The following is a 24,277-nucleotide window of genomic DNA, read 5'->3' as shown; positions in this document are numbered from 1 at the left end:
ACAGGCCGACGGCAACGTTTATTTCTCCACACTTAATGACTTTTCCACTACGGTTGAACAGGCCATATCCTCCATAATTGTCAGGTTCAATTCGCAGTCCAAAAGAAAAAGAAGACTTATAAATTTCTTCCATATCAAGATGCAGTTTCTTGAAACTTTTGTCAGAGATCAAAAGTTTCTTGTAGCTGTCTGCTGATAATAAATTTGTCAACGCATGAATAGGATTATCCGACCTCTTCACAAACTGCTCGGCCAAAAATCCTTCAACTTGTGCGAGCTTTTCACATTGGTCCATAATCTGAAAATTGAAAAAGTTTTTGTTTTCATGATTAGAGAGATCTACTAAATTGATTTTAAAAACCGCTGCAACTATAGAAAGACTTGATAATTTCATTTAGCCACGAAAACAAACGAAAACTAAAGGCCATCACTGCACGACGATGAACCCTAAAGAAAATCGAAAACTGTTCAGAATCAAATGACAATTAAAACCTCTCATGAAAGCAACCGCTATCTCAATTACGTAAAATTAGAAGACAATTTGATAACTCATATGCAAACTTTCAAAAAAAATAATAGAAACTAAAAGTTATTATCCTGAGATCAAAAACTATAATCACAAATGTAACGCTTCAGAATTGACTGATCTACTAAATCTCAATCTCCGATGAATGCTAGAACGATGAATGCTAAAGAAAATCGAAAACTGTTCAGAATCAAATGACAATTAAAACCTCTCATGAAAGCAACCGCTATCTCAATTACGTAAAATTAGAACACAATTTGATAACTCATATGCAAACTTTCAAAAAAAATAATAGAAACTAAAAGTAATTATCCTGAGATCAAAAACTATAATCACAAATGTAACGCTTCAGAATTGACTGATCTACTAAATCTCAATCTCCGATGAATGCTAGAACGATGAATGCTAAAGAAAATCGAAAACTGTTCAGAATCAAATGACAATTAAAACCTCTCATGAAAGCAACCGCTATCTCATTTAAGTAAAATTAGAAGACAATTTGATAAATCATATGCAAACTTTCAATAAAATAATAGAAACTAAAAGTAATTTTCCTGAGATTAAAAACTATAGTCACAAATGAATAGGTCAGAATTGACTCGTCTACTAAAATTCAATCTCCGAAATTACTGAGCAGTAGGGGTTGAAACTGCAGCAATTTCCGCATCATCATCAACCTGTGTCCTTTTAGAATAACTGAGTCTTTCTCGACCAGCCTGGTTGGCAGCTTCTTTAGCTTTGCGATATGCCAGTTCTGGCGTGAGGGGGTATTTCTGCATGACGACATCTAAACAAGAATCAGATTTCTTTTATTTTTTCAGAGCTAAGAACCAGGACTTGGACAACTATAACTTTTTCCAAAATACTGAGACAAAAATATGTTAAGAATTATGTTATAAAAGAAAAAACGCGAAAGCAAGTTAACCTTGAAAAAGCACGACTTTATCCCTCGGTGCTTCGGAACGCTTTGCAGACCGGGTACTGTCAATCATTTCCTCCACTAAACCATCTTCTCCGAACAGAACACGTCTCAAAAATCTACCCAGTTGAGAAGGATGCGCATTGGCTTTGTGAGCTTTCATTAAGTCTTCGCCCTCAAAGTCAACTCGGTGTACAGGATACGCCACCATCAACTCTGGATGCTCGTCAATGCTCTGGAAGCCGTGTTTTTGAAGTAGACAGATTTCCTGAACGTCCTTTGCCTAAATTTAAAAAAAAAGTTGAAGTTTTTTCAACGTCTTGTGCCTAAATTAAAAAAAGTGCTAAAGTTTTTATTAAAAAACAACCACACAAGACACAAAATTACCGTTTGATCTAGCTCTCCAAGCAGTTTTCGCTTTTTCTTGTCATGTCCGACTTTAATTTCATTCGCAACCCTTTCTGCTCGTCTCACTCGTTCTTCGTGCCCTTTCATGAATTCCATGAACTCCTTACAGACAGCCGGGGATCTAGCCTGCAAAAAGACCTTCAAATTTTAGAAGACATGAAAAAATCCAAAAACTCTACTATCAGCAAAAAAATCACCTGCTCATTGGGCTTATCACTCATCACTGCTTTTTCTTGGAATAACAGCGCTTGGGTTGTCACCTTCTCCCTGCTGACTGCTTTTGCCTCCTTATTGCTCGCATGCGCAGTTCCTTCTTGAACGTGAACCTCTGGCGAAGAAAAGATGTCAGGCGATTCCGGAACTATGGTTTCGGTAGCTTGCGTAACACTGGTTGCTGCCTTCTTTTTTGATGATTTGTCTGGTATGACGCAATTCAAGTAGGTTGGAGGCAGTCCTCTTTTAACTCTCTCTTCTGTCAACTTTTTGTGTAGCCTAACTTCATCAGCGAGACCGTACCCTAAGTATAGCATCCTATGTGTAGCTTGATTATGTCGTATGAACTCGTACTGGCCCGGTTTCATTGCTAGCTTCTGTTCATCGGAGTATCCACGTGGCCATGCAAAACTATTCAGCGTTGTCGAAACGCATGCTTTATGGTAGAAAAAACAAAACAGTGTATTTCGATGTTGATATCGAATGCTTCGCTGAACTTGGACTTCTGGGCTGGTTTCAAAACTTGGCGCTTTAACTTCTCGTTTTGAACGGGACGTCTTTTTGATTGGAGCCATGGTTAAGATCTGAAAATCAAACGAACAATGAGCATCAGCAGAGGACTTTTACTTTCTTTGAACGTACTGTTTTGCTATTTGACTCAATGGAGTATTATCTCGGGTTATTTGTAATCTCAAATTGAAAACTATAAGAAAAGACCAAACTCGTAAATTTTTCAAAAATTAAATAGACAACTAAAGGCCAGTGAAAACTTGACTTCACAACTGCGCATTCATTCAATTAATCTAGACAAATAGAGCTCTCATTAAAATTAATCATAACAGAGGTAAAGACATCTAGCTACATAACATCTAAGAAAAGAAAATGCTTGAAACATTACAAAAACTGAGCACTAGAATCTCAATTTGCATCCTTCTTTCTTTTAGCATCCATCAAAGCCAAATAAGACTGCTTCTTTTTCCCTTTAGCATCTTCGCTGTATTTGCCCGTGGATTCCAGTCTCTGTTTTGCATTCAAACCCGCTTTGTTTGCTGCCTTCTTCGCATCTCTTCTCGCATTAGGGAAGGAAGCACTCGGAAACTTTCTCTCAACAGCACCTAATTAAAAACAAGTACAAATGATCACATTTACAAAGGATCCAATAGAAAAGAACTGACAAAAATCACCAAAGATATCCGGCAAGAAACTTACGAAAAAATGTAAGCATTGATTGTTTCGAAGCACAAGCTCTCCCACTTGACAAACTTTTTGAGGGTAGGATCATCTGGTATGCTAGGCCATCAGCTCCATATATCCATTTCCTCAATGCCAGGCCATACTCTGCAGGTTTGTGACCACTGTATATATGATCAAGGTTTTTGCCGTTTATGCCAAACTGAACTGCAGGCTTTTTCTCAATTAAACGCAGCAAGGCGGCCTCTTCCAAATCCTCTACCTCCAAGGTATTCTCCTCGTCAACCTCAGCTGTAACGTTTCCTAAATCTTGAAACCCATCAACGCCAGCGAGAGCACCCGTAACCTACAAAACAAACCGGTATAACGTTCATAATAAGAAAAACTTCGAAACAACTGTTGAAAACTAACAATCCCATTCAGGTTGCGCTTGATGTTGTTTATGTCCTCAACTGACTGACTTGTGGTGCTTTCGAGGAGGGTCACAAGATTATGCATTCGCTTTTTATTTTCTAAGAGAACTTCGGTAAAACCTTTATGTTTCGCACAGCACTAAAATGCAGAAAGACAAAATATTGAATGTAATGTTTTTTTTTATTATATGCTTTTGAAATGAAACATACCGAAACCATTGTTAACTTCTTGACTTTTGAGGACTGAGGGGCAACCAAATCATCACATTCTTTGTTACCTGCTTGGGTAGAATACTAGAACACTTAGAGAAACTGGTTCGTCAAGTTTAAGCTGTTTTCTCAATTCACGAAGGTCTGCGGTATAATCATCGGTGCCATGCTTCAAAATTTTATAGGTACGCCAATCATTGCCTTTGAATAAACGCGCTTCTTTGCCCTCGGTTTTTTTCAATTTGTCAGACTGACTCAAGTAACCCCACATTTCAGAATCCGTATCAATGATTTGGGCATCATCTTTTTCGGCGCTCATAATCAGCCAATAGTATTTATTGTCCATTTTCAAGACCTGAAATTCAGAAACAACGTTGTGAAACTGATGACACATTGTTACAACAAAAATTTTAGTGCCTTTCCAACGCCGTTGAGGTTAAACAAACACTAGTGTAATTAACATAAACTAATTTAGAAAATCCTCTCGATTAAAAAACTTCAAACTCACTAACGAAGAGTTTATCTCTAATCAGAACTAAATTGCATGGCATTTTAGATCCAACAATGATCTCAAATACCGTTAGGGATATCGCTGTCAACTAAATCATCTGAATGTACGGAGACCGTCGATGGAAAGCTATCGTCAGCTGTCAGATCAACCATTTCAACTTTCGCGTTTTCAAGCTCCCTTACTCTCTTTTTCAATAGCTCAATTTCTACTTGAAGTTGTCTTATTTTCAGCCAAATTTGGTCTTCCTGTGACTGGCGCACTGAATTTTCATCAGCGTTCAAACGAGGCCTCTTACAGGACACTCTGCCAGATTCTTCTATCACAATTCTTGTTTGCTGCATCAAGAGAACTAAAAAACCAAGCTCCGCTGAACCTCATACTAAACCCAATTTTTTTTGTACGCAAGCTATAGCGAAAATTTCTTTTACCCTTAACTCTAACTACACAGGGGATACTCCACATCGAGTTTGGTTTGATTTGAATAACTCCTTGACCCGATGAAAAATACTATATTTAAAAATTAAAAATTCGAAATAATCGCAAATTTCCGTATGAAATACTAACTTTTTTCCTAGGCATGCTATACCAAAAATTCTTTTTGTTTTACAATCTAGTTACCCATGGGATACTCGATACCGAGTTTGGTTTGATTTGGACAACTCCTTGACCCGATGAAAAAGACCTATTTTTAAAATTCAATAATTTCAAGTTATTCGAATAGCAAATTTCTGTATGAAAAACTAACTTTTTTCCTAGGCAAGCTATACCAAAAAATCTTTTTGCTTTACACTCTCGTTACAAAGGGGATACTCTATACCAAGTTTGGTTTCATTTCAACAACTCTATGACCTAATCAAAAAGACCTATTTTTAAAATTATTTATTTGAAATAATAGCAAATTTCCGTACGAAAAACTAACTTTTTTCCTAGGCAAGCTATACTAAAAATTCTTTTTGTTTTACAATCTAGTTACCCATGGGATACTCGATACCGAGTTTGGTTTGATTTGGACAACTCCTTGACCCGATGAAAAAGACCTATTTTTAAAATTCAATAATTTCAAGTTATTCGAAATAATAGCAAATTTCCGTATGAAAAACTAACTTTTTTCCTAGGCAAGCTATACCAAAAATTCTTTTTGCTTTACACTCTGGATACACATGGGATACTCCATAGCAAGTTTGGTTCAATTTGGACAACTCCTTGACCCGATAAAATTTCTATATTTTTGAAAATAGAATAAGCGTATAATAAGCGAATAAGTCGAAATTTCCGTATGAAAAACTAACTTTTTTCCTAGGCAAGCTATACCAAAAACTCTTTTTGTTTTACAATCTAGTTACCCATGGGATACTCGATACCGAGTTTGGTTTGATTTGGACAACTCCTTGACCCGATGAAAAAGACCTATTTTTAAAATTCAATAATTTCAAGTTATTCGAATAGCAAATTTCCGTATGAAAAACTAACTTTTTTCCTAGGCAAGCTATACCAAAAATTCTTTTTGTTTTACGCTCTAGATTCACATGGGATACTCCATTCCAAGTTTGGTTCAATTTGGACAACTCCTTGACCCGATGAAATTTCTATATTTTTGAAAATAGAATAAGCGAATAAGTCGATATTTCCGATTGAAATACGAACTTTTTTTCTAGGCAAGCTATACCAAAAATTTCTTCTGTTTTACGCTCTAGGTACACAAGGGATAATCCATATCAAGTTTGGTTCGATTTGGAGAACTCCTTGACCCGATGAAAAAGACCTATTTTTAAAATTATTTATTTGAAATAATTGCACATTTCCGTATGAAAAACTAACTTTTTTCCTAGGCAAGCTATACCAAAAATTCTTTTTGTTTTACACTCTACCTACAAAGGGGATACTCTATTCCAAGTTTGGTTCAATTTGGACAACTCCTTGACCCGATGAAAAAGACCTATTTTTAAAATTATTTATTTGAAATAATTGCACATTTCCGTATGAAAAACTAACTTTTTTCCTAGGCAAGCTATAGCAAAAATTCTTTTTGTTTTACACTCTACCTACAAAGGGAATACTCTATACCAGGTTTGGTTCAATTTGGACAACTCCTTGACCCGATGAAATTTCTATATTTTTGAAAATAGAATAAGCGAATAAGTCGAAATTTCCGTATGAAAAACTAAATTTTTTCCTAGGCAAGCTATATCAAACATTCTTTTTGTTTTACAATCTATTTACCCATGGGATACTCCATACCAAGTTTGGTTCAATTTGGACAACTCCTTGACCCGATGAAATTTCTATATTTTTGAAAATAGAATAAGCGAATAAGTCGATATTTCCGATTGAAATAAGAACTTTTTTTCTAGGAAAGTAAGGCGGACCATTCTTTTTGCGTTACAACCTAAACAGTACTGGTAGTCTGGGATATCAATTTGGTTCGATTTGAACAACTCCTTGACCCGATGAAAAATACTATATTTCAAAACTAAATATTCGAAATAATCGCAAAATTCAGTATAAAATACTAACTTTTTTTCTAGGCAAGCTATGCCAAAAATTCTTTTTGTTTTACAACCTAGTTACCCATGGGATACTCCATACCAAGTTTGGTTCGATTTGGACAACTCCTTGACCCGATGAAATTTCTATATTTTTGAAAATAGAATAAGCGAATAAGTCGAAATTTCCGTATGAAAAACTAACTTTTTTCCTAGGCAAGCTATACCGAAAATTCTTTTTGCTTTACACTCTAGATACACATGGGATACTCCATATCAAATTTGGTTCAATTTGGACAACTCCTTGACCCGATGAAAATTCTATATTTTTGAAAATAGAATAAGCGTATAATAAGCGAATAAGTCGAAATTCCCGTATGAAAAACTAACTTTTTTCCTAGGCAAGCTATACCGAAAATTCTTTTTGTTTTACAATCTAGTTACCCATGGGATACTCGATACCGAGTTTGGTTTGATTTGGACAGCTCCTTGACCCGATAAAACTTCAATATTTTTGAAAATAAAATAAGCGTATAATAAGCGAATAAATCGATATGTCCGGTTGAAATATGAACTTTTTTTCTAGCAAAGCTATACCAAAAATTCTTTTTGTTTTACGCTCTAGTTATACATGGGATACTCCATACCGAGTTTGCTTCGATTTGGACAACTCCTTGATCCGATAAAATTTCTATATTTTTGAAAATAGAATAAGCGAATAAGTCGAAATTTCCGTATGAAAAACTTACTTTTTTCCTAGGCAAGCTATACCGAAAATTCTTTTTGTTTTACAAGCTAGTTACCCATGGGATACTCGATACCGAGTTTGGTTTAATTTGGACAACTCCTTGACCCGATAAAACTTCTATATTTTTGAAAATAAAATAAGCGCATAAAAAGCGAATAAATCGATATTTCCGATTGAAATATGAACTTTTTTCTAGCAAAGCTATACCAAAAACTCTTTTTGTTTTACGCTCTAGTTATACATGGGATACTCCATACCGAGTTTGCTTCGATTTGGACAACTCCTTGATCCGATAAAATTTCTATATTTTTGAAAATAGAATAAGCGAATAAGTCGAAATTTCCGTATGAAAAACTAACTTTTTTCCTAGGCAAGCTATACCAAAAATTCTTTTTGTTTTACACTCTAGGTACACATGGGATACTCCATACCAAGTTTGGTTCGATTTGGACAACTCCTTGACCCGATAAAACTTCTATATTTTTGAAAATAAAATAAGCGTTTAATAAGCGAATAAATCGATATTTCCGATTGCAATATGAACTTTTTTTCTAGCAAAGCTATACAAAAAATTCTTTTTGTTTTACGCTCTAGCTAGACCTGGGATACTCCATACCAAATTTGGTTCAATTTGGACAACTCCTTGATCCGATAAAATTTCTATATTTTTGAAAATAGAATAAGCGAATAATAAGCGAAAAAGTCGAAATTTCCGTATGAAAGACTAACTTTTTTCCTAGGCAAGCTATACCAAAAATTTTTTCTGTTTTACGCTCTAGGTACACAAGGGATAATCCATATCAAGTTTGGTTCGATTTGGACAACTCCTTGACCCGATAAAACTTCTATATTTTTGAAAATAAAATAAGCGTATAATAAGCGAATAAATCGATATTTCCGATTGCAATATGAACTTTTTTTCTAGCAAAGCTATACAAAAAATTCTTTTTGTTTTACGCTCTAGCTAGACCTGGGATACTCCATACCAAATTTGGTTCAATTTGGACAACTCCTTGATCCGATAAAATTTCTATATTTTTGAAAATAGAATAAGCGAATAATAAGCGAAAAAGTCGAAATTTCCGTATGAAAAACTAACTTTTTTCCTAGGCAAGCTACACCATAAATTCTTTTCGTTTTACAATCTAGTTACCCATGGGATACTCGATACTGAGTTTGGTTTGATTTGGACAACTCCTTGACCCGATGAAAAAGACCTATTTTTAAAATTATTTATTTGAAATAATTGCACATTTCCGTATGAAAAACTAACTTTTTTCCTAGGCAAGCTATACAAAAAATTCTTTTTGTTTTACGCTCTAGGTAGACCTGGGATACTCCATACCAAATTTGGTTCAGTTTGGACAGTTCCTTGATCCGACAAAAAATTTCTATAGTTTTGAAAACAGAATAAGCGAATAAGTCGAAATTTCCGTATGAAAAACTAACTTTTTTCCTAGGCAAGCTATACAAAAAATTCTTTTTGTTTTACGCTCTAGGTAGACCTGGGATACTCCATACCAAGTTTGGTTCAATTTGGACAACTCCTTGACCCGATGAAATTTCTATATTTTTGAAAATAGAATAAGCGAATAAGTCGATATTTCCGATTGAAATACGAACTTTTTTTCTAGGCAAGCTATAGCAAAAATTTCTTCTGTTTTACGCTCTAGGTACACAAGGGATAATCCATATCAAGTTTGCTTGATTTGGACAACTCCTTGACCCGTTGAAAAAGACCTATTTTTAAAATTCTATAATTTCAATTTATTCGAAATAATAGCAAATTTACGTATGAAATACTAACTTTTTTCCTAGGCAAGCTATACCAAAAATTCTTTTCGTTTTACAATCTAGTTACCCATGGGATACTCGATACTGAGTTTGGTTTGATTTGGACAACTCCTTGACCCGATGAAAAAGACCTATTTTTAAAATTATTTATTTGAAATAATTGCACATTTCCGTATGAAAAACTAACTTTTTTCCTAGGCAAGCTATACAAAAAATTCTTTTTGTTTTACGCTCTAGGTAGACCTGGGATACTACATACCAAATTTGGTTCAGTTTGGACAGTTGCTTGATCCGATAAAATTTCTATAGTTTTGAAAACAGAATAAGCGAATAAGTCGAAATTTCCGTATGAAAAACTTACATTTTTCCTAGGCAAGCTATACAAAAAATTCTTTTTGTTTTACGCTCTAGGTAGACCTGGGATACTCCATACCAAATTTGGTTCAATTTGGACAACTCCTTGATCCGATAAAATTTCTATATTTTTGAAAATAGAATAAGCGAATAAGTCGAAATTTCCGTATGAAAAACTAACTTTTTTCCTAGGCAAGCTACACCAAAAATTCTTTTCGTTTTACAATCTAGTTACCCATGGGATACTCGATACTGAGTTTGGTTTGATTTGGACAACTCCTTGACCCGATGAAAAAGACCTATTTTTAAAATTATTTATTTGAAATAATTGCACATTTCCGTATGAAAAACTAACTTTTTTCCTAGGCAAGCTATACAAAAAATTCTTTTTGTTTTACGCTCTAGGTAGACCTGGGATACTCCATACCAAATTTGGTTCAGTTTGGACAGTTCCTTGATCCGATAAAATTTCTATAGTTTTGAAAACAGAATAAGCGAATAAGTCGAAATTTCCGTATGAAAAACTTACTTTTTTCCTAGGCAAGCTATACCAAAAATTCTTCTTGCTTTACACTCTAGATACACATGGGATACTCCATACCAAGTTTGGTTCAATTTGGACAACTCCTTGACCCGATGAAATTTCTATATTTTTGAAAATAGAATAAGCGAATAAGTCGATATTTCCGATTGAAATACGAACTTTTTTTCTAGGCAAGCTATACCAAAAATTTCTTCTGTTTTACGCTCTAGGTACACAAGGGATAATCCATATCAAGTTTGGTTTGATTTGGACAACTCCTTGACCCGTTGAAAAAGACCTATTTTTAAAATTCTATAATTTCAAGTTATTCGAAATAATAGCAAATTTACGTATGAAATACTAACTTTTTTCCTAGGCAAGCTATACCAAAATTTTTTTTTGTTTTACGCTCTAGATACACATGGGATACTCCATACCAAGTTTGGTTCAATTTGGACAACTCCTTGACCCGATGAAATTTCTATATTTTTGAAAATAGAATAAGCGAATAAGTCAAAATTTCCGTATGAAAAACTAACTTTTTTCCTAGGCCAGCTATACCGAAAATTCTTTTTGCTTTACACTCTAGATACACATGGGATACTCCATACCAAATTTGGTTCAATTTGGACAACTCCTTGACCCGATGAAAATTCTATATTTTTGAAAATAGAATAAGCGTATAATAAGCGAATAAGTCGAAATTCCCGTATGAAAAACTAACTTTTTTCCTAGGCCAGCTATACCAAAAATTCTTTTTGCTTTACACTCTAGATACACATGGGATACTCCATACCAAGTTTGGTTCAATTTGGACAACTCCTTGACCCGATGAAATTCTTATATTTTTGAAAATAGAATAAGCGAATAAGTCGAAATTTCCGTATGAAAAACTAACTTTTTTCCTAGGCAAGCTATACAAAAAATTCTTTTTGCTTTACACTCTAGATACACATGGGATACTCCATACCAAGTTTGGTTTAATTTGGACAACTCCTTGACCCGATAAAATTTCTATATTTTTGAAAATAGAATAAGCGAAAAAGTAGAAATTTCCGTATGAAAAACTAACTTTTTTCCTAGGCAAGCTATACCGAAAATTATTTTTGCTTTACACTCTAGATACACATGGGATACTCCATACCAAGTTTGGTTCAATTTGGACAACTCCTTGACCCGATAAAATTTCTATATTTTTGAAAATAGAATAAGCGAAAAAGTCGAAATTTCCGTATGAAAAACTAACTTTTTTCCTAGGCAAGCTATACCAAAAATTCTTTTTGCTTTACACTCTGGATACACATGGGATACTCCATACCAAGTTTGGTTCAATTTGGACAACTCCTTGACCCGATAAAATTTCTATATTTTTGAAAATAGAATAAACGAAAAAGTCGAAATTTCCGTATGAAAAACTAACTTTTTTCCTAGGCAAGCTATACCAAAAATTCTTTTTGCTTTACACTCTAGATACACATGGGATACTCCATACCAAGTTTGGTTTAATTTGGACAACTCCTTGACCCGATAAAATTTCTATATTTTTGAAAATAGAATACGCGAATAATAAGCGAAAAAGTCGAAATTTCCGTATGAAAGACTAACTTTTTTCCTAGGCAAGCTATACCAAAAATTTCTTCTGTTTTACGCTCTAGGTACACAAGGGATAATCCATATCAAGTTTGGTTTGATTTGGACAACTCCTTGACCCGTTGAAAAAGACCTATTTTTAAAATTCTATAATTTCAAGTTATTCGAAATAATAGCAAATTTACGTATGAAATACTAACTTTTTTCCTAGGCAAGCTATACCAAAATTTTTTTTGTTTTACGCTCTAGATACACATGGGATACTCCATACCAAGTTTGGTTCAATTTGGACAACTCCTTGACCCGATGAAATTTCTATATTTTTGAAAATAGAATAAGCGAATAAGTCAAAATTTCCGTATGAAAAACTAACTTTTTTCCTAGGCCAGCTATACCGAAAATTCTTTTTGCTTTACACACTAGATACACATGGGATACTCCATACCAAGTTTGGTTCGATTTGGACAACTCCTTGACCCGATAAAATTTCTAAATTTCTATATTTTTGAAAATAGAATACGCGAATAATAAGCGAATAAGTCGAAATTTCCGTATGAAAAACTAACCTTTTTCCTAGGCAAGCTATACCAAAAATTCTTTTTGTTGTACAATTTAGTTACCCATGGGATACTCCATACCAAGTTTGGTTTAATTTGGACAACTCCTTGACCCGATAAAATTTCTATATTTTTGAAAATAGAATAAGCGAAAAAGTAGAAATTTCCGAATGAAAAACTAACTTTTTTCCTAGGCAAGCTATACCGAAAATTATTTTTGCTTTACACTCTAGATACACATGGGATACTCCATACCAAGTTTGGTTCAATTTGGACAACTCCTTGACCCGATAAAATTTCTATATTTTTGAAAATAGAATAAGCGAAAAAGTCGAAATTTCCGTATGAAAAACTAACTTTTTTCCTAGGCAAGCTATACCAAAAATTCTTTTTGCTTTACACTCTGGATACACATGGGATACTCCATACCAAGTTTGGTTCAATTTGGACAACTCCTTGACCCGATAAAATTTCTATATTTTTGAAAATAGAATAAACGAAAAAGTCGAAATTTCCGTATGAAAAACTAACTTTTTTCCTAGGCAAGCTATACCAAAAATTTTTTTTGCTTTACACTCTAGATACACATGGGATACTCCATACCAAGTTTGGTTCAATTTGGACAACTCCTTGACCCGATAAAATTTCTATATTTTTGAAAATAGAATACGCGAATAATAAGCGAAAAAGTCGAAATTTCCGTATGAAAGACTAACTTTTTTCCTAGGCAAGCTATACCAAAAATTCTTTTTGTTTTACAGTTTAGTTACCCATGGGATACTCCATACCAAGTTTGGTTCAATTTGGACAACTCCTTGACCCGATAAAATTTCTATATTTTTGAAAAAAGAATAAGCGAAAAAGTCGAAATTTCCGTATGAAAAACTAACTTTTTTCCTAGGCAAGCTATACCGAAAATTCTTTTTGCTTTACACTCTAGATACACATGGGATACTCCATACCAAGTTTGGTTCAATTTGGACAACTCCTTGATCCGATCAAATTTCTATATTTTTGAAAATAGAATAAGCGAATAAGTCGAAATTTCCGTATGAAAAACTAACTTTTTTCCTAGGCAAGCTATACCGAAAATTCTTTTTGCTTTACACTCTAGATACACATGGGATACTCCATACCCGGTTTGGTTCGATTTGAACAACTCTATGACCCTATCAAAAATAGCAAACAAAAAAATCGACTTTTGGAGAATAGAGAAAATAGCCTATTGTCAACAATTCTGTTGGTAATCTAGGGTTTCCCCTGCAGAATCCTCGACAATAGACCACATGATACATACTATATGAATAATGAAACCGATAAATGGTAATAAAACACTTTTGAAATCATCAATTTTCAATTCATCATCTCTAAGTAGTCATAAAAGGTGAATATATACAAATTTGAAGGGTAAAGTGGACTTTAAAACCTAATTCTACACCAAGCAAAAGCACCAAGAACTAATATACAAGCACAACATTACTAAGCAAGCTGGAAAATTCGTCGACTGCAAATTTACTATAATTTTTTGGGCTTAATCTCTTGCCCCAAATGAAGTACTGTCTCGGAACTTTCTCCTTGGCGGGTACTCTGAAACGTGGAATTTGAACGTATTTCTTCTTGGCATCAAAACCCAGGATCCTGATTGAACCAACTTTTTCAATTTTCATTTGACCGTACTTATGGGGCTTCTTTTGAATACGTCTTTTAGCACGGTTGCAATCCCCGATGCCAAAAAAATTGACCCATCCATTGTATACCCATTCGGTTTTTATTCCTTTTTTCTGGTTGGGCCTCAATTTCCCCAATTTGACGGACTTTGCGCTTTTGAACAGCTTCAATACAGTGCTCAACACTTTTTTGGGTTCGCATTTGGCTTTAAAATTTCTGAACTTTAATGAAGTTGCATGTTCGAAATTGACGCAACGTCTTGATTTCATCAAAAAATCTTCCTTCTTTACTTTCAAATTCTCCAAACACTTTATCCTAATAGCCTTCTTGTTACCTCCAGGGCTCAAAAACTCATTAGCATTAATTCCACTTCCGTGAATATCATCCTCGAAATAGCGCGAATGCATCTCAGTAGATCTAAAAGTGCTCGAAACCCGTTAAAAATGGACTATAACAACCCTATAACACTTATAACGCTCTGCTGCAGCTGTCTGCACTGTCCTCTGCACTCAAGCAGCGCCTGCAGCAGGTACGCTGGTCTGCAGCAGGTACGCTGGTCTGCAGCAGCTACCATTCTGCCATTCGGTGGGGGGGGGCTGTCCGTTCCATTTCATTTCAATCGAAACCGTAACTTACTACTAAAACGGAATTCGCATACATTTCATTTCGCTAGCACCTCATTGCAGGTTAGTTATATGATCTAGCCGGACAGCACTTCATAGCACTCCTCCTGCTGTCAGATGACATGCTCAGTGGATGTCATACAGCTGTCATATGACCCCGGGGCAGTCAATTCGAATATTTCACATTGCCAACACATATAACTTACCTGTAGAGAGGCGAAATACAACTTGCATTCAAATTACATATTTCGGATGCCCTCGAGCTGCCGAATATATATAGCTATATATGGTTGTTGTTAGTTAAAAAAAAGATTACAGATCGGAATAATACAGATAGAACTACTATATGGGAATCCCCAACCCCCCCCAAACTGGTTTCAAAGCTTAATATCTCGAAGATGACTGAACCGTTTCTTAAAAATGAAGGTGTTTTGGAATCAGGAAGAAAAGGGCTATCATCTGGAACATAAAAAAGTTCGGAAAAACAATTTTTAAATTTTGACAATTCTGACCCCTTGATCGAAAACAGCTCATTTTCGATATTCTTCAGTAATAGCAAAAAAACAACACCTTTGTTCACAGATAACATTGCAACAATATACATGACCGTAACGCAAATTAGCTAAGCTTTATTTTAAGCCATAGAACGCTTTCTAACTCTATCTATGCTCGAAGTTATTAACAAAAACAACTTTGAAAATTCGAATTTTTTCGAAATTTCCAACTCAAGTACGTCGTACTCTTTGACCAATTTCTCAACATTTTTTACGTATTTTTAGAATAAAATTGGTTTAGTTACAAAGCTGCGGTATTAAGCTAAACGATGCGTACTTGAAATCATAGTTTTGAATTACAAACCCAATTTTAAAGCAGGACTGATTGCGAAACAAGGCGTTTTTTTCTTTTTTCTTCCAATTCCGTGCAATTTTTTTTAACACTTCGTTCAAAAACGATAGTCTTTGTATACATATCTAGAAAGATGAGTTTCTAAACAGTATAACAAGCATACATATGCCAGATAAATATTCTGTAACGGTAAGATACGTTGATAATCTTGAAAATTCACCTAAAAAAAATTGAAATGTTCCAAAAACTTCCTCCAATTTTCATGCCTAAAACATACATTAAAGACCCTTTCTTTTCGCGCAACCTTTCTTTCACGCCTGATTCATTGAAAATCATAACAGATTTTAGGCGTGGAGTTCCTTAAAAACAATAAATTTAATGTTTTTTCTGTTAGTAAAGTGAAAAAATTATAACATTTTGAGACCCAATGCAAATTTTTTAACCGAAGAATCTTTTTCAAAGCAGGCAGGCTAATTTTTCCTTTTGATTTGCCCTAAACACACAATTCGAACCCTTCGTATCATATTTGCATTCATTTGAACAACACCTTGACCCGGACACAAAAACTGACCGCACTCGATGAGGCTTAACTTTTTCGATCACCGAACATTGTTTTGGACACCAAATCGTCAATTTTAGTCCAATTATGCTCATATTTGTTGGGTATGATCCACTTTAGCCACAATTCATGACAAAATTAGAAATTCGGGCTGACCGAACTAATTTTGACAAGTTTTTACCTAGTTCCAAAAAAGTATCTGAACTTTTTCTGTCACCGAACATTGTTTTGGTGACCAAATCGTCAATTATAGTCCAATTGTGCTCATTTTTGGTGTGCAGGCTCCAATTCAGCCAAAGTTGGGGATGAAATAAAAAATGGACTGAATAAACCATTTTGGACAAGTTTTCAATTACTTCCAAAAAAGTATCCGCGCTCGATGAGGCTTAACTTTTTCGATCACCGAACATTGTTTTGGACACGAAATCGTCAATTTTAGACCAATTATGCTCATTTTTGTTGGGTATGATCCGCTTTAGCCACAATTCACGATAAAATTAGAAATTCGGACTGAACGAACTAATTTTGACAAGTTTTTACCTAGTTCCAAAAAAGTATCTGAACTTTTTCTGTCACCGAACCTTTTTTTGGCGACCAAATCGTCAATTATAGTCCAATTGTGCTCATTTTTGGTGTGCAGGCTCCAATTCAGCCATAGTTGGGGATGAAATAAAAAAAATGGACTGAATAAACCATTTTGGACAAGTTTACAATTACTTCCAAAAAAGTAACCGCGCTCGATGAGGCTTAACTTTTTCGATCACCGAACATTATTTTGGACACCAAATCGTCAATTTTAGTCCAATTGTGCTCACTATTGGTTGGTACGCGCCATTTTAGCCATAATTGGGGATGAAATTAAAAAAAAAGGACTGAGTGAACTATTTTGGACAAGTTTATACCTATTTCCAACAAAGTATCTGAACTTTTTCTGTCACCGAACATTGTTTTGGTGACCAAATCGTCAATTATAGTCCAATTGTGCTCATTTTTGGTGTGCAGGCTCCAATTCAACCATAGTTGGGGATGAAATAAAGAAAATGGACTGAATAAACCATTTTGGACAAGTTTTCAATTACTTCCAAAAAAGTATCCGCGCTCGATGAGGCTTAACTTTTTCGATCACCGAACATTGTTTTGGACACGAAATCGTCAATTTTAGACCAATTATGCTCATTTTTGTTGGGTATGATCCGCTTTAGCCACAATTCACGATAAAATTAGAAATTCGGACTGACCGAACTAATTTTGACAAGTTTTTACCTAGTTCCAAAAAAGTATCTGAACTTTTTCTGTCACCGAACATTTTTTTGGCGACCAAATCGTCAATTATAGTCCAATTGTGCTCATTTTTGGTGTGCAGGCTTCAATTTAGCCATAATTGGGGATGAAATAAAAAAATAGACTGAGCGCACCATTTTGGACAAGTTTTCAATTACTTCCAAAAAAGTATCCGCGCTCGATGAGGCTTAACTTTTTCGAACACCGAACATTGTTTTGGACACGAAATCGTCAATTTTAGACCAATTATGCTCGTTTTTGGTGGGTATGCTCCACTTTAGCCACAATTTGTGATAAAATTAAAAATTTGGACTGACCGAACTAATTTTGACAAGTTCTTACCTATTTCCAAAAAAGTATCTGAACTTTTTCTATAACCGAACATTGTTTTGGTGACCAAATCGTCAATTTTAGTCCAATTGTGCTCATTTTTGGTGTGCAGGCTCCAATTTAGCCTTAATTGGGGATGAAATAAAAAAATAGACTGAGCGCAGCATTTTGGACAAGTTTTCAATTACTTCCTAAAAAGTATCCGCGCTCGATGAGGCTTAACTTTTTTGATCACCGAACATTGTTTTGGACACGAGATCTTCAATTTTAGACCAATTATGCTCGTTTTTGGTGGTTATGCTCCACTTTAGCCCCAATTTGTGATAAAATTAAAAATTCGGACTGACCGAACTAATTTTGACAAGTTTTTACCTATTTCCAAAAAAGTATCTGTACTTTTTCTATCACCGAACATTGTTTTGGTGACCAAATCGTCAATTTTAGTCCAATTGTGCTCATTTTAGATGTGCAGGCTCCAATTCAGCCATAATTGGGGATGAGATAAAAAAAAGACTGAGCGCACCATTTTGGACAAGTTTTCAATTACTTCCAAAAAAGTATCCGCGCTCGATGAGGCTTAAATTTTTCGATCACCGAACATTGTTCTGGACACGAAATCGTCAATTTTAGACCAATTATGCTCATTTTTGTTGGGTATGATCCACTTTAGCCACAATTCATGATAAAATTAGAAATTCGGACTGACCGAACTAATTTTGACAAGTTTTTACCTAGTTCCAAAAAAGTATCTGAACTTTTTCTATCACCGAACATTGTTTTGGTGACCAAATCGTCAATTTTAGTCCAATTGTGCTCATTTTTGGTGTGCAGGCTTCAATTTAGCCATAGTTGGGGATGAATTAAAAAATGGACTGAGCGCACCATTTTGGACAAGTTTTCAATTACTTCCAAAAAAGTATCCGCGCTCGATGAGGCTTAACTTTTTCGGTCACCGAACATTGTTTTGGACACGAAATCGTCAAATTTAGACCATTTTTTCTCGTTTTTGGTGGGTATGCTCCACTTCAGCCACATTTTGTGATAAAATTAAAAATTTGGACTGACCGAACTGATTTTGACAAGTTTTTACCTATTTCCAAAATAGTATCTGAACTTTTTCTATCACCGAACATTGTTTTGGTGACCAAATCGTCAATTTTAGTCCAATTGTGCTCATTTTTGGTGTGCAGGCTCCAATTTAGCCAAAATTGGGGATGAAATAAAAAAATAGACTGAGCGCAGCATTTTGGGCAAGTTTTCAATTACTTCCTAAAATGTATCCGCGCTCGATGAGGCTTAACTTTTTCGATCACCGAACATTGTTTTGGACACGAAATTGTCAATTTTAGACCAATTATGCTCGTTTTTGGTGGGTATGCTCCACTTTAGCCACATTTCGTGATAAAATTAAGAATCCGGACTGACCGAACTAATTTGGACAAGTGTTTACCTAGTTCCAAAAGTCTGGACATGAACGCACGAAAGTCTGGTGAACGCACGAAGGTCTGATGAACGCACGAAAGTCTGGTGAACGCACGAAAGTCTGGTGAACGCACGAAAGTCTGTCGAACGCACGAAAGTCTGGACATGAACGCACGAAAGTCTGGACATGAACGCACGAAAGTCTGGTGAACGCACGAAAGTCTGGACATAAACGCACGAAAGTCTGGTGAACGCACGAAAGTCTGGTGAACGCACGAAAGTCTGTCGAACGCACGAAAGTCTGGACATGAACGCACGAAAGTCTGGACATGAACGCACGAAAGTCTGGTGAACGCACGAAAGTCTGGACATGAACGCACGAAAGTCTGGTGAACGCACGAAGGTCTGGACATGAACGCACGAAAGTCTGGTGAACGCACGAAAGTCTGGACATAGGCACTTTCCGTCTGGGACGGTCTGGACATAGGCACTTTCCGTCTGGGACGGTCTGGACATATCGACTTTCCGTCTGAGACCTCAACCTGGGAAAGGACATAAAGCAGAGCAGTTAAAATTTTAAACCACGGAGAGATACAAATAGTCTTGATAAATTTTACAAGTTTTTTTTCAATTGATGTTTGTCGAAATAAATAATTTGTCTCAAGGTGACGTAGTATGATATGGCGAAGTCAATTGAGTTTCAGATATTTTCGTTTCTTCTATTCTTCATGCTCCAAAATAGAGTCAAAAGCTGACCTAAAATATTATCAAATTACAAAATATTTTCATCTGTAACAAACTTTTGCATAATTCAAGGGACTGCTCTTTTCCGTTTTCGAAAAAAATTGATTGTGCCCTTTAACATGGCTCAGCACGCTGTTTCATAAAGTTCCGTTATCAAATCCCTGGAACAGTCAGGCTCTCTTTACAAAGGAAAAAAAATCAGTTTTTCAATTCTTTAAGAAATTTAATCCTTGGTATCTGTTAAATCTTGGTTCCTGGAGCGATCAAGCTCTTTCTATCAGATTACTAACAAAATCTAAAAACACTTGTTTGAATTCAATTTTAAAAAAATCCAGATCTTTTCCGTTTGTGCCACCCAGTTCGTTATACGCCCCCCAGTTACAGAGCACGTGCCATTTCATAGTAAATCATTATGTAAAAATATGGCACGTGCTTCTGGGGGCGCCAATAATATGCGTCCACTAAGCTGGAGGGGGGCACAAACGGAAAAGATCCGAAAATCCCCGAGGATTTATCAATGACAGTGATTTACTGGTGCTTTAACGACACACGAAACACAAAACTATAATAAATTTTTTTAAATTGGTGCTTTCAAAGATATTATAGAAAGCAATTAATAGTTACTGCTGTACATAGTTGCTGTAACAGCTAAAAATGTGTTTTATTCTGATTGTTTTGGATTTCATTACTTTGGGCAGATTGTTACGTCAGCATAATCTATTTTTTGCCTGGCTTAGCTTTACTTGTGACGTTTTAAGGACCTATTCTGTTTCGGCCCCCAGTGTTTTTTTACGCTCTCCAGTTACAAATTTTATGTTGTTATATATCACGCTACTATGTAAAAAAAATATAAGCCCACTAGGCTGGGGGAAAAACAGAATAGATCCCGTTTTACTCTGCAAATTCGGATCTATTCTGTTTTGAAAGCTTATTGAACATAAATCTTTTATGACCACCAGGCGCTTGTGCTATTTTTTTACATAGTAACGTTTTATATAACAACATATAAATTAAAGCTGGGGGTCACAAAAAACAGTGGGGGGCAAAACAGAATATATCCGCGAATTCGTTAAATGATGCTTCGCATTTTAAGCGAATGGCGAAATAACATTAGAGAAAAAAACTAGAGGTGCATTTTTCACTACGTGGCTAGTATTCGTTTTTTTACGTGGCTAGTTTACTCGATTTTGTCGGTCTTTCCTACGACCCATGCTTTAAGATTAGAGTTAATAGTGTCTGTGGAAACAAGTAACACTAGGCTAAATTAGTTCAAGATTGCTTAAAAGTACCCTTTCTCATGGATACAGTATCTAATTAGCGAAATGAAAGAAGGCCTAAATGGCGATTAATTTCAGAAATGTCCCTGTCGATACCCCATGTTCAGGAAGAAGACAAATATTGTTTTTGAAATTATCTATAGCACTGCTCCCTAGAGCCATTATTTCTTTGAATTCGGTCTTAAGTCAATACTAAAAATGTTCAGTCAAAATAGTTTTAGGCTAATTAAACTCTCAAAACGGTTGTCTTACCCACGATCTAAACCACCGCACACCTTCAACTTTTTGGCGGGTTTTTTTACCGTTTTTATAAAAAAAATCAAAATCGGCTCGAGAATATTATATAACACATCTTCACATTTTTTAAGTCTTATAATGATATGAATATGGCAAGAAGGATGTTTTCCACTATTTTCTAAAGTTTTAGCAAGCACTTACAGCCATTATAGCCCCAATTTTGTAACAAAATATAATTATTTTTTTTAAAAAAACTCGTTTTTTGCCAAAAAGATCATATATTTCGACCGAAATAAATTCCTGTAAGTAAAGATAAAACACATGATCAAGTGGTTTTGAACAATTTTGAAGGGCTTCTCAAATTTAATCCAATTGAATTTAATTTTTAAAACTCAATTCAGATTTTTGTTTTTATTCCAACTTATCTCTTTAAAATATGAAAATTTATCTTGAGATTTTTATGCACAGTATGAAAGACGATGTGTTAATAAGAACCAATAAGTGCAATAGCAGAGTTTTTTTTGGTTTATGTATACTTTTTCTGTTTATTGAAACACTCATGCGGACTGATAAATGATGCATCCAAGCAACAAAATTTCCAGTAAACCTGTAAATTTTTTCCTAAATATTTTATTTCACACATTTATGATGTGAGCGTGCTCTCAACAATTTGAGATACTTTCTTGCTATTTATGAGGTCCTGTCGTTTCTTAGAAATAATTACCGACGTAGAGTTTGAAAACTAATTGATTGAATATCTGCGTAGAATAGTAATTCTGAAAGATCTTATAAGCCAATTTTTATTGTGTTAAAAAGCGTCAGTTTTTTTTAATTGACCAGAATGTATGTGACTCAGGTTTGGAAAAACTGTTGCTTTTTTCTTCAGAACTGATTCACAGCCAAACAAACATTATGCTTCTAATGCTATGTGATCTGCTAAAAATGACAGATTTGGAATAATAATTTAAAAACATGGATTTCTAAAGCATTCAAACAGATTTCATTTGCCCAAGAAGTTGGGATACTGCGTGATTTTAGAAGAGATGACTCACATGCAAAGGAGATAGCTGCTCCCACTAAGAAGACATAAGTCCACCCTGTTGTGTTGTCAAGGACAAGGGACACCACTTCTGTCAAGGCAAACCCAGTAAAACCCTATAACCACAAAGCACACTGCCAACCAAAGAGAATTAATGCCTTATTCTTAAAACTTTCAAATATGAGAGCTTTCTGTTTACTACAAAATGAATTTTTACTCTTCTATCTGATTGCTCCCGGGCCGAGCTTTCACCCCTATTCCACCCTAATTAGCGGGGATTGGGGTGCAATCCGTTTTCCACTGTTATTTATCGAGGAAAAGAGTGTAAGAGTGTAATTTTAAAACATTACACTTTAATTACACTCTTTTATCAACTCTTTTTACACTCTTTGTAAAGAGTGTAATTAAGGGTGGAATGATAAAAGATTACATTCTTTTATCCACCCTTATTCTGAGTATCATTTTTTACACTCTTACAGCCTTGTTTTAGTCAAAGTGTAATTTAAGGTGGACGGATAAAAAATAAAGGGTTTTCCCTCTAACGTAGGTTTTTCAGCCCTTGATATCATCCACTTTCAAATTATACTTGCGACGTTTCAGTCAAGTTGGTGCAAAATCAGTTCGGTGCCAGTGAAACTGGAAAGTGTTGAAAGGAGACAAAAGTTGTAAAAGGTGAAGTGTAGAACAGAGACCCATAAGTTTTGATTTCACCTCTAGGATTTACAAACATTTTTTGGATTTAATTCACATATCGATACAATGTAGAAAGTTGAATTCTTACGTAAATGAGCTATTGAAAAACCAGTTGAATTTACTATATACTGTCTGGAAAAGCTCTGCCTGGAAACTTGGCACAAATTGATGGCAATTGTCCCCACCTCTCTTATAGGGAGAACAAAACGGTAATTTTTGTTTTCAAAATTCTGGATGATGCATTCTGGATGATGCATTATTCTGGATGATAAAACTCTGGTTTCGCGTAGACGCTATGAGTAAAATATCATTGGAGAATTCTTCATTCACCTCACACGATCGTTGCGCTGGTTTGTTGTTGCGAATCTTTGGCTCCATTTACACTATTTTATTCAATTCTAGAGGTATTTTCCGTGATACTGAGCACATCAGATTAGATTAGATTTGAATTTCCTAACGCTGTATGACAACTACAATGCAATGGTACAATCAGCGTTTGAGAGACATTCAAATAGGCCGGAACCTGTCGAGTGATGTCTCTTTTCAAGAACATTGAACAAAATGTAGCTTAACCTGTAGCGCTAATTTACCTGCCCCTACCAGAAATTTTTTTCAGAGGAATTGGTTTCCTTGTATGTAACTATCACCAAATTTATGTGAAAAAAAACGGAAGTTCTTTTTTGGATAGCGTTAATAAATTTTTGATTATTTTGGTGTTAAGTTTTGCAAAAAATTAAATATTTTACGCACCCGCATTTCGCACCCGCATATTGTTCGTTGTCGATTTCACTACAAGCTTTAGCTCAGTTTTTCTGGCCTATCCACTTAAACGCATTTCCGATACAAACTTGTGAATGGCGTCATTCAAAAACATTGTGGCGAGTCTTGTCTGAGAACCCTGGAAAGCAACCTAATTAGTGAATAGAGGTTAAGGTCCGATGCGTTTAAAGATTTTCAGGTCTTCTTTGAACTTCAAATATTTGAAGACCAAAAAAAATTCTGAAGATATGATTTTGTAAAAAATTATTTTTTTAACTCAAGTAAATTTGCAGTGACATACACTAAGACTACATATTGCAGAAATGGTTGAACATATGCTTTGTACCAGAGTGAATAAA

General features: G+C 35.0%; 2 protein-coding genes across 2 annotated transcripts in view; one reads left to right on the top strand and one right to left on the bottom strand.

The window, feature by feature from the left end:
• Positions 1-24,277, top strand: part of LOC142336089 (mothers against decapentaplegic homolog 1-like) — a 536,849-nt gene that overhangs the window by 56,076 nt on the left and 456,496 nt on the right. The gene's annotated exons all lie outside the window — the stretch shown is intronic.
• Positions 19,725-24,277, bottom strand: part of LOC142336953 (apicoplast pyruvate carrier 1-like) — a 33,669-nt gene continuing 29,116 nt past the window's right edge. The window contains exons 10-11 of the mRNA XM_075385946.1: positions 22,480-22,582; positions 19,725-19,925 (exon numbers count right to left, since the gene is read on the bottom strand). Of these exons, the coding sequence (XP_075242061.1) occupies positions 19,870-19,925; positions 22,480-22,582 (159 nt within the window). The 3' untranslated portion in view covers positions 19,725-19,869. The remainder of the gene's footprint in view (positions 19,926-22,479; positions 22,583-24,277) is intronic.

This window comes from Convolutriloba macropyga, chromosome 3 (assembly GCF_964194025.1).
Source record: "Convolutriloba macropyga chromosome 3, txConMacr16.3, whole genome shotgun sequence".
NCBI lineage: Eukaryota > Metazoa > Xenacoelomorpha > Acoela > Convolutidae > Convolutriloba > Convolutriloba macropyga.
Note: the sequence above shows the minus strand (reverse complement) of the source record. Positions and strands in the feature narration are given on the sequence as shown.